Consider the following 17,782-nt stretch of genomic DNA (forward strand, 5'->3'; position numbering starts at 1 on the left):
GCAATGCCCACAGCTCCGCTCTCGCTGTGCCTGCAGGCAGGTAGCAGCAAATCTGTGGCACCCACACTGCTGACCCCCAGAACACCTTGTGCCCATTGCTTGGGATGGCGCCGGGCATCTGCATGCACAGACAGAGCAGAAATGCTGCCAGGAGGAAGGAGGAGCACGTGCGTGTGTCTGCACATGTGTGTGTGTGTCTGCACATGTGTGTGTGTGTCTGCACACGTGTGTGTGTGTCTGCACATGTGTGTGTGTGTCTGCACACGTGTGTGTGTGTCTGCACATGTGTGTGTGTGTGTTTGTGTGTGTGCATGCACTGAGAGGCACTGTGGCTTCACGCTCCCAGCGCTGTCTTTGTGTGCAGTTTCTTCTGGTTTCCCATATCGTAAAGAGGGATAATGCTGTCATATTAAAGCACTGGGAGATCTGTGGATGAAAAGCAGTGCAGAGGACTGAGACAGTCCCGATCAAAGCTCTTTTTTCTCCATCTGTGTTTGTTTCCCCATGGAAGATAATACTCTGCTTCTTTCTTGTAAATATTGTTTTTAAGATCTGAGCAGCTCCACGATGATAAACAGTCATGCTTAGCCATGAAGGCTCTGCTCTGGCTGCTCTAATTGCGTGTGCCAAGGCTGTGGCCTTTGTTTTGAAGCAGGCTGGGGATTTGTTCTGAGCACACAGAGGGAGCCCTGGGAGCAGAGCCGGTTTGGGGCTGAGGAGCATGGTTCACAGGCTGCTGGGGCTGCAAAGCATTAGGATTTCCCTATTGAGATCTGCCCCCGGGTCAGCTTCCCTGACGGGGCTGAGCAAGGTGCAGAGCTGCAGCACCTCCGTCCCACATGGCTGCTGGGGAGCGACGAGGGCCACAGTCTCTCTCTGTTTGATAGGATTGCACCGGCCAGCACTGCTGGCTGCAGGGGAGATGTGTGGCAGAAGCTCTGCGAGGAAGCCAAGCCCTCACGCTCTATTTCCCCAGGAGGCGAGGCTGGCACTGGCCAGAACTGTGGGGCCGTGGGGACGCGGTGCCGGGGGGCAGCTCCTTGCTGCCAGCACCCGGAGCACAGCGTGTCCCAGGCTGGTCCCAGCTGCTCCAGCCTCCACCATCCCTGTCCCTGCAGGGCTGGGCTCTCCTGGGGAGCAACAGAGGAGTGGGGGTTTCTCTCCTCTCTTCGAGGGAGGTGACAGCCAGCAGCTGGGCTCAGTGTTCCTCTGTCTTTCTTCTTTCTTTCAAGAGGTTGCTAGGAGGAAATGCAGTGACCCACTGACCTGTGTTAATGCTCAGCACAAACGAAGCGGTGCTGCTGGAAGGCAGAGACCTGAGCGCAGCCCTGTGCCTGCGAGGTGTTTGCTCGATTGATGTGGTTAATGGGAGTAATTCTCCCACAGCAGCCACTGAAATGGCTGATGAAGATGTTTCATCATCTGCTGGATCTGCATGGAAGTTTTTGCAGAGAATGTATTTAAAATGGCACTTCTCCTTTTTGCACGCAGGCGAAACAGAAGCAAAAGAATCCCAAATGCATTCTTGTGTTTTCAAGTCGCTTTATTCTATGAGCCTGCAATGAGGGCACAGCCCTCCCTCCCTGCTGGACTGCCTTCAAATGCACAGCAAACATTTCAGTCGCTGCTTCGATGTGGGCTGAGGAGAAGTAATGTGGGGAAGTGCTTCGTAACGGCAAGCCGTGCCCACAGATGAAGCAGTGTTTCCCATAGGCTCTGTCCCAGGCAGCACTGCTCCAGAAGTGAAGCCTCCTCCATCCCCTTGGATCCCCCAACTAGCTTAAGGACGCTCGTGTCCAGCACCCCTGAAATGGGAGTTGCTGGGAGGAAAATCTTCAAAAGCATCTTAGCAGCTTAGTTTAAGTCCCTTTGACTCTCAGTGGAACTTAAGCTCTTAAGAGCCATAGGTGCTTCTGAGCATTTTCCCCTTTGTGCTTCGCACCCTTGGGTCCTTGGATGCTTTGGACTGGCTGGAGGAGCCTCAAGGGAGGATGCTTCCTGCAAACACGTCTCCGTTTGGTTATTTTAGCAGTATTCTTCAAGGCCATGCACAGTGCTCACAGTGTGCACACGTTAGCATGCTCAAAGCTGGAGCTCAGGCAGTGAGCGAGAATGGATGTCTTACAGGAGCTCGTTACAGAAGAATTAATCTTATCCCTGAAATGTGACCGTATCTAACATGAATCTGACCCCACTGGGGGCCATGACTTCACTTAATTACATTCTTTAGTGGGGATTGAGGTCTGTTAGGTGACTCGCTCCTGTTGTGGGAGATCCTGTACCAGAGAATTCTGTGCAAGTCTGCAATTCATGGGCAGGAATGGGCAGCAGAATGCTGCTGTGCTTCGCAGTGTGGAGCACTGAATGGCCGGGGCAGCAGTCCAACCTTCAGACCTCAGGTGAGCTGAGCTGAGCACAGGCTGAGGAGGGGAGAGGATGGTTCATGAAACCGTGGTGATGTGAGCGTTCATCAAAGTAATTCCTGCTCAAACTCAGCCCCGTCTGGAGGGCAGCAGAGGCCTGTTGCATGGCGGCTGGCACCTGAACGTTGCGTGTTCTGCGTTGTAGGGGAATCGTGCAGTGAATGAGTCTGTTTTCATCCTCCCTATTGTCGGGGTGCTGCAAAGAAAGCAAGAGCGTTCCAGCCCCTCAATCCCTGCAGGGCAGCTGGGTGGACACTCATCCCCCGTCCCGAAAATCCCACGGCTGAGGGGACAGCCGGTGCTGTACCTTCTCTGAAGGATGAGTTGCTGGATTGAGGTTGACGTGTCCTAATATCTCTGCCAGCACTTTCTGTCTCCATCAAGGGCTCGGAAAGCACATTAGCACCAGAGCGGAAGTGTCACCCTCTGGCATCTCCTTCTCTAATCTTGGAGCTGTTGCCATGTCCCTTTAACCAGACCTTTTCTATCGGAGCCCATTATGTGGCAGGAAAAGCCATGCAGAATGCAGGAAGGGGAGCTGCTGGGCTCAAGAGACGTCTGCATGATGTGCTGGCGTTCAGCTCCATCGCTGGTGGTTGGGGCACTCAGCTTGGGGCAGTGCAGCACTGCGTCTGCTCTGAGCTGTGAGCGTCGCTGATGCCACATGCAGAGAGTGGATGGGGTCAGGGAGATGTTTGGTGGCATGTGTGGGATGCAGTGGGCAGGGAGGGATGCGCTGGGCTTTGCTTTGGTAAAGAACACAATTTCTGCAGTGCTGACTGGGCTGGCCTGGTGTTTTTGAAATAGAGAGAACTCTGAGGGCTGGGAGGAGGCGTGCGCTCCCATTGCTGCCCTCTGCAGCCTCACTGATGGGAGCTGGGAGCTGTGTGACTGAGCAGGGAGCAGGGAGAGCCAACAGGCAGACAGCAGTTTGCTCTGCTTGTTGTGCTGGCATTGATACTGCATCCCCAATTTAATTAGCAGTGGCTGTCACACCTATTTGTAATGTCCCTGGTCTGTGCTTGCCTCTGACAGCCACAAAAGGAACCCCAGCACATCATTCTGCACTCTGGGACCCTGTGAGCCCCTCTTAATTCTGGCTGCAGCCTCTGCTTGTTTCTCAGATCACCTCTGAGACAAAAATGTGAAGAGGTTCCCAGTGGTCTAATCCAGATTTTTCTATTTTGTAGAGTATGAGTGTTTCTGCTGTTTTCACAAGGCAGCACTGAAGCACGATGGCTCAGACTAGCACAGAGTGCACAGCAGAGCTTTGTAATCCTCAAAGGGCAAACCCAAAGCTGCTCTCTGCAAAGCTGCTCTTTAGGGCTGGGTACATATGGGAACTTCTTGTTTATCCTCACTTCTCCTATAGTTCTTTACAGTTCAGCCTTGAAGAGTTAATGGGACCGAAAAAGATTAAAATGCCCCTTCATGCTGCCTGTCCTGATGGTTTCATGCCCTGATGTGCATCAGGAAGCTTCAGCAGCCTTGCTGTCCCCTTAGTCCTTTCAAGGCATTTCATCACTGTACAATCTCTCCTACCTGGCTTTGCTCCAAAAGTGGACAAACCCTGGGTTTGACTTTTAATCGGGGTAATGGAGAGCCAGAAGGGTTTGGTACAGATGTGGGAGCGCGGCCCTTCGCTGAGCTCTGTACTGACTGCAGAGTGGCTGCAGAGCACCGGGAGGCTGTGGCTGTAGCTTTCATTGGCTCCCACCTCGTATTTTCAGCCCTTCTGGGGCAAAGCACGAAGGGTTGGCAGACTGGACAGGGAGCATCACTAAGGGCCGCCTCCTTAATGCCATTCCAGCTTTGTGAAGGGATCAGGACAAGCTGGAGCTGCCTCCACGGCAGTGAGCCTTCTGCGTGAGCCACTGCCAGAGCTGCTGCAGCCGGGCTGCATCCCGTCCAGAGCAGAATTGGGCAGCATGGCATCTCCTGTGTGTCTTCAGAGGCCATTTGCTTCTGTGCCTTTTGCTCCATCAGCATCAGTGGGACGCCCGGCTCCAGACTGTGTCACTGCTCTGCTGGAGGAGTGAGGCATGGAGCAGGGCAGTGGCTGAGCCGGGAGCCCTGCAGAGCCCCAGCACGCGTTCATCCTGCACAAAACCTTTTTGGGGGAGACCTCATCGCTCCCTAGGGAGGTTGTGGGGTCAGTTTCAGTGTTAGGAAGAATTTATTCTCCCAAAGCGTGTAACGCACTGCACAGCTGCCCATGGAGATGTGGCACTGAGGGACGGGGGGCACTGTGATCAGGGGACATGGGGGTGGGTTGGGGACCAGAGGGGTCTTTTCCAGCCTGAATGATTCTATGAAATTGGCTGTCGTCTCTGAGGCAGGAAGACCAGCGCAGGCCGTGCCGGCACAGCGATGGCGATGGTGCCTCCTTGCAGGTCCCTCAGCCTCCCCGCGCTCCTCCCCGCTCCTCTCCCTGCTCCTCTTCCTCAACGCTCTCCTCTTCCTCCCCTGCAGGTGCTGACGCCGCTGGGCGGGCGCTGTGAGTGCTGTGAGCGGAGCCGTGGGGGGGGCTGAAGGCCGACACAGAGGATGAGGATCCTTCCCAGCCCTGGGATGCCTGCGCTGCTCTCCCTCGTGAGCCTCCTGTCCGTGCTGCTGATCGGTTGCGTAGCTGAAAGTAAGTGCTCTGCCATGACCTCACCCCTTTCCTTCACCAGTAGTTCACCTCCCATGGTGGATGGCAGCAGAGCTGGTTGTAGGGCTTGGAGCCAGCAAACATCGCCCCAGCATTTCAGCATCGTGGAATTGCTTAGGACTTGACAATGCCTGCGAATTTTCCAGCATCTTTAGCTTTGCACCGTTGTTCCTGAGACCCCATAGGGCAGCCAGGCCCTGGCACCTGCTTTGAGTATGGGGCAGATGCTGGGACTGCCCAACAGCCAGGGAGAAAGGGAGGGAACGGCCTGCAGCTCTGTCTGGAGCCTTCCTCCAACCCCATCCCCACCCAGTGCACCCCATGGTCCTCCCTGACTCTTCCCTTCCAGGCATCCTTCAGACACCAGTGACCGTTGTCACATTACCAGCCAGGGCTGGATTCAAAATTGCATCTGTAGAAAGAGCATTATGTTTCTCCTCCCGAGTGAACCAGTTCCCTTCTAACACAGTTTTTAGCTTTGCTGCCTTTCAATTCTTGCTTGATAAAACGAAAAGGGGAAGAAAAAAAAAAGAAAATCTTCAGCAACTCAATGTAATGTCGACATGAAGGCTGATCGCTCAGGATCAGTGGGGAATAGACTCTTCCAAGCTGATTGAATTATGACTTTTTTTTCTTCCCCAGCAAAGCTGCTTGAAGCTGGTGAGAGGGCTGCTCTGGTCAGCAGAGCCCTTGACAGCTTTTACCGTAATCACTTGGTTATCAGGGTTTGTGAAGAGGGCACGGTCACTGGGGATTGAGTGGGATCCTCGACCTTTTGTTGCTGGAAAATTTTGGTGAGCAGTGCTTTCTTCTTCTTGCAGTAGGCGAGCAGAGATGTGCTTGCCATTACTTTAGTCAGGCATTTCGTTTGCAGAGAAATGTACATGTGCAAAAAGATAATATTTCCTTTTGTGCTGATCGTTTTATATGCCTGGGAGGTGAGCCAGACTCAGGTAAGTTTGATATAGGGCCACTTTGCTGGTGTGTAGCTTTGTCATTCTGCACCTGAGACGGCGCTGCTGCCGTTCCTAATCTGTCCACAGGACTTTATCTGGAGCTGCCTGCCCTCAGCACTGGGAGCAGCGCGCTGTGGGGATCCTGCTGAGGGTGGCAGCATTTGTCCAGATCCCAGCTGGGTGTTGAGGCTCTTTGTGAACACTCCGTGTCAGGGCTGTGAGGTCCCAGTCCTGCTCTGTTTGCTGTGACATTCCTGGGCACGTGGCTTTGTCCTCTGTTTTCCAAGCAAGCAATGCAGCTATGTGGGCGCAGATGGAGAGTTCATGTGTGAGCAAGTGCCTCTTGATATGAGCACAGCTCTGATTCATCTGTTGTGCTGTCTTGTGAGAACTGGGCATTTCCTTCCTAAATGTGCTCCAAGCCCTATGTTCCCAGTGCTGGAAGTGGGCACTCTGCAGAGTCAGGGCTTCTCCAAACCATTGCTGTGCGCCCTTGGTGTCTGGGTTTTCCCAGGAAGGAATCAACATCTTCTGCCCCGATCCCCTGCAGGGTGAGGTTTGCTGTCTGGCTGCTTTGGGCATCTTTGGTGGAAATGCACCCCCAGGAGGGACTGATGCTGGTCCAGCACCAGTTGTGTGGCCCTGCTGCTAGCAGCCAGGCTTCTCTCTGTAGTTCTGCAGTGTCGTTGGATTCTGAGCAATGATGTTTAGAGGGGCTGTTGACTTCTGTGCCAGGCTGGGCGGCAGCATCCCAGTTCGTCTGCCCTGCTCCCTGCTGAGGAATATAAACAGCAAACAGCTTTGTCTGTCACAACTGCAGAGACTGCATGAGGAGCTGTCACTGTTCTGACAATGGCCTCTCCCATCAGATGGCCCTGGGCTCTGTCACGCTGCCTCTTGCTTAATCTCTTGGCCAGCATCCATTCGGTCGCGCTTGCCACGATGCTGACCCCATTTCCTGCTCCAGTTCATCCTGAGGGGCTGCTGGGGTCACACAGCCCCTGGGGCAGTGCTAGGAGATGCCAGCTGTGTTCCCACTGAGGTAGAAGTTCCTGTTGCAAGTGGGAAGTCCCCAGTAGCTTGCAGCACCCCACAGCACCCTATAACTCACTGTAGCATCTGTAGCACACCACAACACTCTACTACAACACCCCATAGCTCCCTACGGTACCCGTCAGCACCCTGCTGGAAAGCTGGGGGCTTGAACTTGCCTGCTGTTCAGCACAGCATCGGAGAAGCTGTGGCCTCTGCAATCAAAGGGCCATTAAAATATTTCCCTTGCTTCCTGGGCTAATTGATCTCAGTCAGTGATTGAAACCTTTCTATGGCTGGAACGTTCTATTTAAAGGAAACTGCTATTTAAATTAAAAAACCAAACCACACTGCTTTTTGCATGCTGTTCTTACTTGAGAAGCTTCCATTGTTTCTCCCATACAGCCAAGGGCAGCTGTAGAGCTGGGAGTTGCTGTCTCTGGGGGCCCTGCCTGGACGGAGCAATGTCACCATTTTGCTACAGATTGATGTGGCTGTGCATTGGAAGGCTTAGAGAAAACCAAACAGCTGAGGTCAGGCTGTGGGTCCAGGCTGGAGAGCAGTTCCTGGCTCACAAGCAGAACCGGAGTGTCTGTGTCCCGGCCACGCACCCTGCCTGGTCCTCAGATCTCTGCGGTGAGCAGTGAGCACTGTGCAGCGCTGTGGAGGCAGAGCCAGCCCAGCCTTGCTGGCTGCAGCAGGACAAGCTGCTCTCCTGCTTCGGCCAGGCGGCAGTCAGGTACCCCCGTGCCACCCGCAGGAACGAGCGCTCCCTGTAAGTGCTCCTCCATTGCAGATAAAAAGCCACTTACTGTATAGAAACGTGGTAATTTTTATAACTGAAATCAGCATGCTCGCTGTTTTCAAGTGGATTTTTCCCATTGATTAAAGCTTTGCGTTTTACAGTAGTGCTTTGCTAATTGGTACTTTGCATACACAGGGCTGGTGTGTGTGCTCTCCGCCCCAGCAAAGATTTAATAGCAGATGCAGCAGCAAATGTTACTTATTACTTAGGTTTCCTTCCTTTTATAAATCATGTTATAGAACACTTACTAGCAAGCTAGTATTACCATAAATAATTAAAGCTAAATTGCAATTGACAAAATAAAAGAATAAAGCCTCTTTTATGGTGCATTCCCCTGACTTTCTTCCCTTTTAATTGCCCTTGTTCCATCGTTAATTTGGAGAGCGCAGTAATTCACGCCGGGCGCGTGCGTGGGGGCTGCAATGTGCAGCTGGCAGCAGATGGCAGCAGGGGCTGCTCTGCACATGGGGCTGTAGTGGGGACAGAGAACACGAGGACAGAGAACACGAGGACAGAGAACACGTGCAGAGGGATGGAGAGGAGCCCACACGGCCCAGTTTGGGCTGTGCTTTGTGTTGGGAACAACAAGCAGAGGTGCAGAGCTGTGCTCAGTGTTCAGCTTCCCTTCCTCACAGGAGTGATTCCTTTCCTCTGTGTTGTATCTCCTGGGTTCTGGAAGTCATGGCTTTGTCTGCTGTTGTCCAGAACAGCAGCTGTCGATGTCAGATGGCTGTAAAAATCGAGGAGGTTCTGTCTTAGGGCTTGATGGGCACGTTGAGATGACGACAGCAGGAAGGTAATGTTCCTCTGCTTTGTGTGAGAGCTGCTCCATCTCAGCCTAAGCCTGACTGATGGCGAAGCAGCAGTGCTGTCCGTGGAGATGGAAGGTGGCGCAGTGTGGTGAAGCTGAGCTGCCCCGCAAGCACTTGTGGCAGTGTTTGCATTCGTGACGCTGTAGCCCCGCTGTGGAGCTGGGCAGTTGCTGCAGAATGGCCCTTTCACCTCAGGGGTGCAGGCAGGACTCTGAGCATTGCTCCTGCGGAAGAGGGCTCTGAGCTGTGCCCTCCTGGGATGCAGTGACCCCACTTCCCTCTCCTGCCCCACTTGCTGCTTGTGTTCCTTTGTAGCTGAGGGGACTCCTTGTGTCCTTTCCTTTGCTGCCTTCTCCGTCTGCCAGCTGCGATCCAGCCTGCGGTTGCTCAGGGTTCTGGACTAGTTGTCATCCCACTCAAGGACACCGAATTGAGCTTCTGTGTCACCTTGTTTAAGTGCCTGATTAAATTAAACCTTGCCTGCCTGGATAGAGTGATGTCATTTTCATTCTTTTTTTTTTTTTAGGTAACTTAAATTGGGAAGTTTTTGTTCCTACAGGACCAGGAGAGGAAGTAAATCATCTTTTGAAAGAGCTTCCTTGGGGGCAGGGGGATGTCACCTCCTGGGTCCCAGCTGTGCCCCATTCTGCAGACACTGATTACATTAATCTCAGCCAAGGTGCACCTGGGGACAGAGCAGCCAAGGCTGTTTGGGATGCAGCCATGGGTGTCTCCTGGTGAAGGAGCTTTCCCTGCTAGAGGTTCTTGCTGCTCAGCTTCATTGGATGGCTCAGGCAGGGGAAAAGAGCATCTGTTTGTTGTGTGAAAATCTCATCTGCAAGGTGTTTGTGATGGAGAAAATGTCTATCTTCACCATACCAGCGTGCCAAAGCCAGGGCTTTTCATCTGCACCAGACCTCTCCAGGAAGGTAGTGCCTGTTTCTCTCTGGCCTTGCCCTCTGGGTGTGCTTTTCACCCAGGCGCTTCTCACATGTGCTGCCAGGAAGGATGGCAGCTTTGCTGTCTCACTGGGTCACATCGGCTGTTTGGAGCTGTCTGTGTGCTCATGTCTGTTCAAGACCATCTAGATGCGAGTCTTCTGGGTCACTGAAGGGAATCTGTGAGGGTATTCCCAGCTTTCTGTGGCCTGGCAAGCTCAGTGTTATTCTTAGAAGGCAAAGCAGAGCGCTTTTCAAGGACACCCAATGAGAGGAATGTCGTTCTTTGGTGTGCGTGGGATGGAATCTGGGCTCAAATTGGCCTGCAAGACAGTCTCCAAAGAACAGTTTTATTTACTTCGTGGCACTCCCCCCCAGTCAGAGATGTTCTTTTGCAGCGCAGTTGGTCCCAGTGCCCACCTGAGGCAGCTACGGTGCTCCTGCAGTGCAGCTGCCTTGAATTCTGGAGGATGTTGAGGTTCATGAAAGCAGTCAGATTTTATGCCATCTGCTGCACATGGAGGAGCTGAAGCAGTCAGGAGCATCCTGTCGGTGGCTGCACCTCCTCAACCCTCCGTCCCTCTTTTTGCACATCTGGGTATTCTTGAGCAGGAACTTCCGTTGCCGTGGTTTTGTCTGGTGTCCTCAGTTTCGGCGTTGGTTTGTGGTTCAGCAGTGCTGAATGGTTGCAGAACCACCGCCTGCCCCATCCGAGGGCACAGCGGAGCAGCTGGGAGGAGATCTCTGCTAACCCAGACGTGCTGGGAAAGGGCATTATAAAAACATGCTGGAACATCCACTGCTAAGACTCTGAAAGGTGACATCTCAGTGATTCAAGCAGTTGACATGAAGGAATATGGACTGACCTCCTTGTTTTCATAGTGCCATTGTGCAGAGGATTTTCAGCATGTCCCTTCACACTTACTGCAGGCACAAAGCATTGGCACTTTCTTATAAGCTGGGTTTAAACCAACGCCACGCTTGTTTCATCTGGAACGCATAAAATAATGCCTGTTTCCTTTTGAGGCCGAGAGGAAAAGTAAAGCTTTAAAAAAGAAAGAAAGAAATAGGAGTTGCAACGGGTTCAGCATTCCACAAAGTTTCTCCGAAGTCCTCCAAACCTTAATTGAGTCAGGAGCATAAAATTGAGAAGGAGAGAGAGAGAGAGAGAGCGCGTGGAGTGGCGCGAGCAATTTGAATAATTTATTGGCCTTTGAAGTTGCAAGAGAAATTTCAGCTGCCTTGGGGAGTAATTTCTCCCCATCCTGAAAGGGTTTCTCCTTATTTTAAACTCATTCAGAGGATGATAGTTTTGCATTTTCTACATAATTAATGAGCATAACTCCCCTCCACGCTCATACGACCTCTGAAGAGTGTCGGGGTGATGAAACTTGGTGGTTTTTTTAATTAATAAAGTCAAATTAGTTTGACTGCGTCCTCTTCCTCTCTCACCTCCGACAGAATTTGTGGATTTATTCATAAATTAGGCAGGGTATCCTTTGGAATCCTTAACCTGCTTTGGATTTGTGCAGTGAGTTTCTAAAAGGCCCGGTGTGGGATTTTGCCATCCTGCTGTTGGAGATCCCTCTCACATCGCCACCCTTCCGGCTGCTTTTCCTGTCTGCAGGATGCAGCCTGCTTGGTTTGAGAGCTGTCTGTGTCCTTCCTTCGTTGCGAAGGCTGTGATGCTCCTCTTTCTGTGAGTGAGCTGCTAATGGTGGGTAATTCCAATCACGGCCTTCCCCTGAGCGTTTTCTGCCTGGTGCCGTTCCTTGCATCTCCTGGCAGGAATCAGATGTGGACAGAGAGGTGTCCTGCTGGAAACAAGCTCCCCTTCCTCAACCACTGTCATTGACGGAGGACTTTAAGGGTTCCTTGTTGCAGCTTTTCCATGTTTCCATCTCTCTCTTTCACTTTTTTCTGGCTGACCTGTCCTGGAATCCATCAGCTCCGTGCTGTTGTTGTTTCTCAGCGCTGTTGTTGGAGTCTCCCTTTTTTCTTCCTGTGTGTTGACGTGTACAAATCTGAAGGGTTATTTTGTGGTTGAAACAGAAATTGTAATAACTCATGGTAGGAGCCAAAGTTTGTGATTCTTACATGTTTCAGCCATTAGTCATGGCTTTATTGGGTTTTGTTTTCAGAATCTCCCATTCTTGAGCTCCCTTCACATCCCAGGCTCAATACTGATGAGCGATTCAAGCTCACAGTGTGCTGTTAAGATGTGGAATAAGGTGTTTCAAGCTTGTGTGTCCATAATTTCTTTAAGTTTCTTAGAAAATATGGGCTGAAGTCTGTTACCAGAGGCTGGGTGGGAATGAGATAACAAGCTTTTGAAAACATCCCAAATCCTGTGCTCCAGGAATTGCGCTTTGTCCTTTTCCTGCAGGTGAGGAGACTTCCTCTCTTGCCTGAAAGAAAGAAACACTGCTTACATTTCTGGGGAATACATGCTTCAAAATACTACCAAAACGACAGCTAATATGTTGGAACTATAAACTGCTTATGGAAAGGAAGTGGAAGCGAGATAGCTTTTATTTACACGAGGAAGAGTTTTATCAGACAATGTTGCATTTATCTGGTGTGCCTTCATCCCCCGGTGCTTGTATTAGCCAGCAGATCATGATGGGCACCATTATTCAGCCCTCCTGGGCAAGCTGTGCAAGGCCAGGGGCCTCTCCTTGTGTTTATGTTTTGCAGAAGTCTTTGTCATATCACTAAACCAGGGATCAGAATTGACCTCTCTGCTCATATCCTTGGGGCTTCTGGCACTGCACTTCCCCTGAAAGGCCGTGAGATGCAGCAGCTTGCAGCAGTGTGTTTTCCCCATTGCTGCTGATTTTGCTGTCACTTTTCAGCAGATCAGGACCTCTGCTGGGCTAAATTAAGCTGGCACGATCCCCAAGGACTTGGGATCCTTGTGTATTTAGCTTTCTCTTCTTTCAGGCATGTGCTATGGGAGGTGGTTTGTCATGTTCTGGTATCCCCCATATCTCCGGCTCTTCTGGTAATTCAAGCGGAGCAGCAGAAGCTGTGTGACAGCCAAGGCCTTCCTGGCTGCCTCCTGGAGGTGAGGGTGAGTCGAGCTTTCCGAGATGCTGATGCCGGTGACACAGCTGGAGAAGCTGTCCTAGCAGCATTGCAGGGCAAGGGAGAGCTCTCCACCTTAAGCTTCTGATTGCAGACAGTCTGGGATTGCTGTCGTGATGGTGATGGACAAGGGGCGCTCATTAAGTTGCCAGGATAGCTTCTTGGGTTTCTTGTTCTGCTCTGGGTTATTATGCCTTGTTATAGGACCTGTGGACAAATATGGGATGTGATGTTGTTGCAGTTGATTTGAAAGCACTTGCATACCTCCAGGGCCCAGGCCTGCCACGTTGCTGAGGCTGCGTGTGCCCCTATGCTTGCTGGTCCCTCAGCAGTGATCCCAGGGCTGCCATCCCCTATGACAGCACTGCTCTTGCTGATTGAGAGAAGCTTCCTTCTTCTTGGCATTGCGTTGTAGTGCCAGTGGGTGAGTAAGAGCCTTGGATAGAGATGCTACAAAGATCCATCTGCACTGCCACCCACTTGCTTCTTTGGCCCTCCCAGGGAGGGAGAGTGAAGCAGCTCTGTGCTGAGTGCAGGCAGGAAGCAGGTAGAGAATCCTTTCCATGCACGTGGATGTGGTGTGAAGAAGTCCTGCTGAAATGGGGTGACTTGGTACTAGCTGCTGTTCCTAGGCGATAAGGCACAGTCCCATTCTTGAAAACGAGCATTTTAAATAGACCAGAAGGAAGGATTCTGCCTTCCTCTAGCCAGCAGGATGATGTGTTTTTTCTCACCTTGGGTGTCAGAACTAGGAATAGATTTTGGTAGCCTCCGACTCATCCTGCCTCCTCTGCTGCAGGCTTGTACCTCCTCTTCTGAAAGGTCTGTATCTGAATGCATTGCAAATAGGAGCCGTATGGATGTACCAATCCCCCAAAATGGTAAGGCTTCTGGCAAGAGCAGCGTGGCATGGTCGGAGCTGTGAGGGGTCTGCAGCCTCATCCTGGATGCAGGGAGAGGAGGGAGCTGGCAGCATGGGTAGGAGTGGAGAGGAGGGCACTGGGTGTTGGCCAGCCCATGTAGTTGTGCATGAAATGAGTTCTTGCTCTTTTTCACCTATTTTCTGCTTCTCTTAAATCCCATCCAGGTTTCTGTCTTTCTCTGCTGTCCTCCTTGCTCTGTGGGCATTCAGGGTAGGGAAAGGGGAAACTTTTCAAGTGACATTCCCACTTTTCTGGCAGTGGGAAAGCCTTGTGTGCAGCCCAGACTTTCTGAGTCAGGGAAGGACTCTGATGGATCAGCACCAGGGGAGTAGCAAGGTGGAAGTATTTCACTTCCAAAAAAACATCCTCTATCTTTTTTTACCCTCCATTCCCCAACCTTGCCAGTCCCATCTCCCTGAAGGGAGCCAGGAGCTGCTGACAGTAAGAGGAAGTCTCTGTCTGAAGCCTATAATTATCCTGTCTGCCTTCCCAGAAAAGGCCAGTTGGGGAGCGAGCATGCTTCTGTGTCATGGACCAGCCCCGCATTCTACTGCCTTCCCAATTACTGCTTAATGGACTTTTTATGATGATAAGGCGACTGGGTTGGGGAGAAGTTATTGACAGGGAAATGGAGTATAATTCACTCCCTGTTTGTTTGTTCTGTCAGAAAACCTTAATTTTAATTTTATTTGTGAGGCACTGAGAAATGGCCCTGAGGGAAGAAAGAAAAAAGCAGCAGAACCTGTCAGTAAAAACCTCAGGTTTCAAGGGGACCAGAGTCTCTGCAGGACCTCCCCAGGACCTGCTTTCAGTCTCCCTCAGTCTCCCCATAGAGACCCTCGCCACGGCCTGCTCCTGTCCTGCTCCCATTTGCAGCTCTCGCTCTTCTCGTGATGACAGATGCAAATCCTGGAGCCATCTTTCTCTTCCCTGCCCCTCTCACAAGCTCCCCCGCGCTCTGATGCTGTTGCTGTGAAATGTGTACCCTTTCCAAACATCGCATTCTTGCTCCCCACTCTCCATCTGTCTGAAATTTGGCTGCTCTCTCCTGTTTTCATCTGCTCCATGGTTTGTCTCCTCTGTCTAATCCTCACTTCCTTGCTTTGAGCACCTCCCTTCTCTCCATATTGCGCCATTCCTCTTGCATTCTGCCCGTTGATCTCTTCTCTCCTTTCCCCCACAAACGTGTCTGTGGCTTTGCTTCTCCCTCCTGCTCTCCTCATTTGCTCCATTGTGACAAACAGTTCCTCTGCTCCTCAGTCCCCCCGGCTGTCCGCAGCTGCTCAGCGCTCCCATGCTGATCCCTGGGGCGCAGGGCATGCATCTGCCGCATGCAGGCAGACCGCAGCAGCACACGTGTGTCAACATTTCCTGAAGCAGCGAGCAGCCGCTCGGTGCAGAGCTGTGCCCACCTCACGTGTGGCCCGAGAGGTTGTTCGATGGGGAGATGAAAGCGGGCCGTCCGGCGCTGCAGGTGGGGCAGCTCCTCGTCCTCCTGCTCGGATTGTGAGCCTGTCAGCAGTTCTGTGGAATGGAGATGGAGTTTCACTAGATCAGCAGAAAGTTTCAGCCCCAAAACCAGAGGAGAGGTGGGGGGAGAAGAGAACTTAACTCTCTGCGTGCCAGAGAAAGCCCCGTGGAGTTCCTTCTGAGAACCGGAGGCTGGTTTGGCTACTCTGAAGTCAGAAAGGTGAGATGTCCTCCTGTCGGCTGACGTCATCTGGTTGTTCAGAGGTTGCAAAGCTTTTGTCTGGTTTTTGCTTTTTATTTATCCCACCAAGAAATGCACGTGGGAGAAGATCTCCGGGTTCTGCTGCAAGTGAATTTTCCTGGCTATTTTGTTTGTGTTATGGTATATAGAGGCTATAGCTGCATGCAGGCCCATCTGTGGTGCTGAGTGCTGAGCAGATCTGTGCTGAGACCCTCCTTCACTCCACATTGCTCACCGTGTCTGGACGCAGGCAGGCAGGTGTGAGGAATGAGGGCTGTCACTGCACGGCGGGTGGTAGATGGAGGTGCCAGAGGGGTGGGAGCCCAAGGTCAGCGAATGTGCGTCAGAGCAGGAGATCTGGATCCTGACTGTGGGAATCATCTGGAGCCTGGGAGAGCAGGTCGGGGTGTGCTGGCGCTAATGGCTAAATGACACTGACTGTAAGAGGCCTAACGACCTCATCTTTTACCCTTGTAAAAGGCAGAAGTACAGATGTTTGTGTGTGTGTATGATGTTGTATACGTACGTGCACAAAGAAATGATGTTTTCTGATCTGTTGAGTATTATTGAGCTGGGATAAAGGATGACACTGCCTAATGTACCCCAGATCTTTGGTGGTGCAGGCATGCTCACAGCGAGCAGCTCAGCACCACGTTGCTGCAGATTGACTGGGAATGGCGGGCAGAATGGCACGGCCTTGTGTATTGGGGAGGGCTGTGGTAAGCCAGGTAGCGAAAAGAAAATGGTTTACTGGCTTTGCTTTTGCTTTTGCCTTCTTTCCTTGGCAGTCTCGGGTACAGCCTTGGGTCATTGGGACTGGTGTGTGGGTGTCCACCAGTGCTGCACCAGGGGCACTGAAATTGGAAGCAAAACCGTCTAAAATATGTGTTTTGTAACTGGCTTTCTTTTTTCTCCATGGATTGCTGCTGCTGCTGCGCGCGAGGGACCCTTTCAGCCAGGCTCCTGCTGTTCTGTGTGTTGGGGCCAGACAAAAGAATGAGTGGTTTGTCTTTATTTGCCATCCGATGTTGAGGTGCTTTCCCAGAAGCTGTGTGGGGGGCTGTGGCAGTGGGGTGATGAGCACTGAGGTGAGTTTTGCTGTCTCACATCAGCCCAGATTCCCTGAGCCAGCGCCAGAGGCATTTGAGCTCAGGATGGTTGGGAGGATGTTTGAGTATTGATCTGGAAAGCTGACGTGAAGTGCTTTGAGAATCAATTTTGTCACAGAAAAACCCAGGGAAGTCAATATTTCCCCACTGTGCCCTGTCTCCTGCTGTCCTGCTTTTGGGGAGGCTGAGGGCTGGCATTCCTGCAGGGCTGGTGGTGGCTGTGCTGGTTTTACACAGCCCTCTCTGCTGCCGGCGCTTTGTTCCATCAGCCACGCTGCTGTGAGTTCTCCCTTCAGCCCTCCAGGCAGTGACTCCTAATTGGAGTGTACTGGAGGACCAGGAGAAAGCTGCTCTCACCCCATAGCGTAGTCCCTGGGGCTAAAGGCATCCCCAGCCTCCTTGTCCCTCCATAGCCCAGCAACGGGAGGAGCAGCCAGGCCTGCCTGGAGGCCAGCAGGGAGAAGGGTCAGCAGGTTCAAACTGCACCATTTTTTCTCCCCCGCAGTAGTTGGCTCAGTTATGTTCAACCTCTTTGTGTTTCTTCCTCTTTCCCAGCGCTCAGAGCACCTCCAGGTTCCCCTTCCCTTCCTCTGCCTTTGCCGTCTTGGTGTTTCAGGTGGGTGTATGTTGGCTGGACTGTCCCCCTGCTCATCCACCACCTGAAATTCACCATGGCAGCAGTTCCCAAGGGACGTTTAGGTTTAAAGGGCGAGATGTCCCCTCCTTGCTGTAGAGTTCCTCAGACTGTTTTGGCGTCTGTGTATCATTAGCAGGAGATGTTTTCCTTTTACATGACTGCATTTGAAGAACATGTTCTGCGGTGGTGGAACGAAGGCATGAAGGAAGGAGAGGTGAGGCAGCAGATTCCTCTCCTGTGAGGAGAGCTGCCCTGGTGTGCGAGGCACGCGGCCTGATGCCGTGCCACATTCCACTGTGTGCACTCCTCAGGGATGACAAGAGACCCCACCTTTAGCATCTCATAGCTTCTCCTCAAACTCTGCGTGAGAATTCACGAAATCCCGTCCCCAGATGTGTGTCATGTCCCTTCTGAGACCCGCTGTGTCTGCAGGACTGCGCTTTGGAAAGCAAAGCCAACCAGAGGTCATCTGCCATGAGGGTGAGCTGGTGGTCTCATCAGCTGTCTGCGTGGCGGTGCCTTGGGCAGCGCTCAGGGATGCAGGGACGCCCTGTTCCTGCTTTGGGAGGCTGTCAGAGCTGCTTGCAGAGCAGAAGCAGGAATTCTAACTACATGTTTCACTGCAGGCCGGACCTGGAATGGCAGAGCTGTAGCAGTCCTACGCAGCACATAGGAATCTGTTTCAGCTTTATATCA

General features: G+C 52.1%; 1 protein-coding gene across 15 annotated transcripts in view; it reads left to right on the plus strand.

The window, feature by feature from the left end:
* Positions 1-17,782, plus strand: part of PTPRS (protein tyrosine phosphatase receptor type S) — a 123,369-nt gene that overhangs the window by 30,256 nt on the left and 75,331 nt on the right. For all 15 annotated transcript variants that reach the window (XM_052699901.1, XM_052699900.1, XM_052699906.1 and 12 more), the window contains exon 2: positions 4,896-5,058. In XM_052699901.1, the coding sequence (XP_052555861.1) occupies positions 4,971-5,058 (88 nt within the window). In that variant the 5' untranslated portion in view covers positions 4,896-4,970. The remainder of the gene's footprint in view (positions 1-4,895; positions 5,059-17,782) is intronic.

Source organism: Tympanuchus pallidicinctus, unplaced genomic scaffold (assembly GCF_026119805.1).
Source record: "Tympanuchus pallidicinctus isolate F22 unplaced genomic scaffold, pur_lepc_1.0 scaffold38, whole genome shotgun sequence".
NCBI classification, from domain to species: domain Eukaryota; kingdom Metazoa; phylum Chordata; class Aves; order Galliformes; family Phasianidae; genus Tympanuchus; species Tympanuchus pallidicinctus.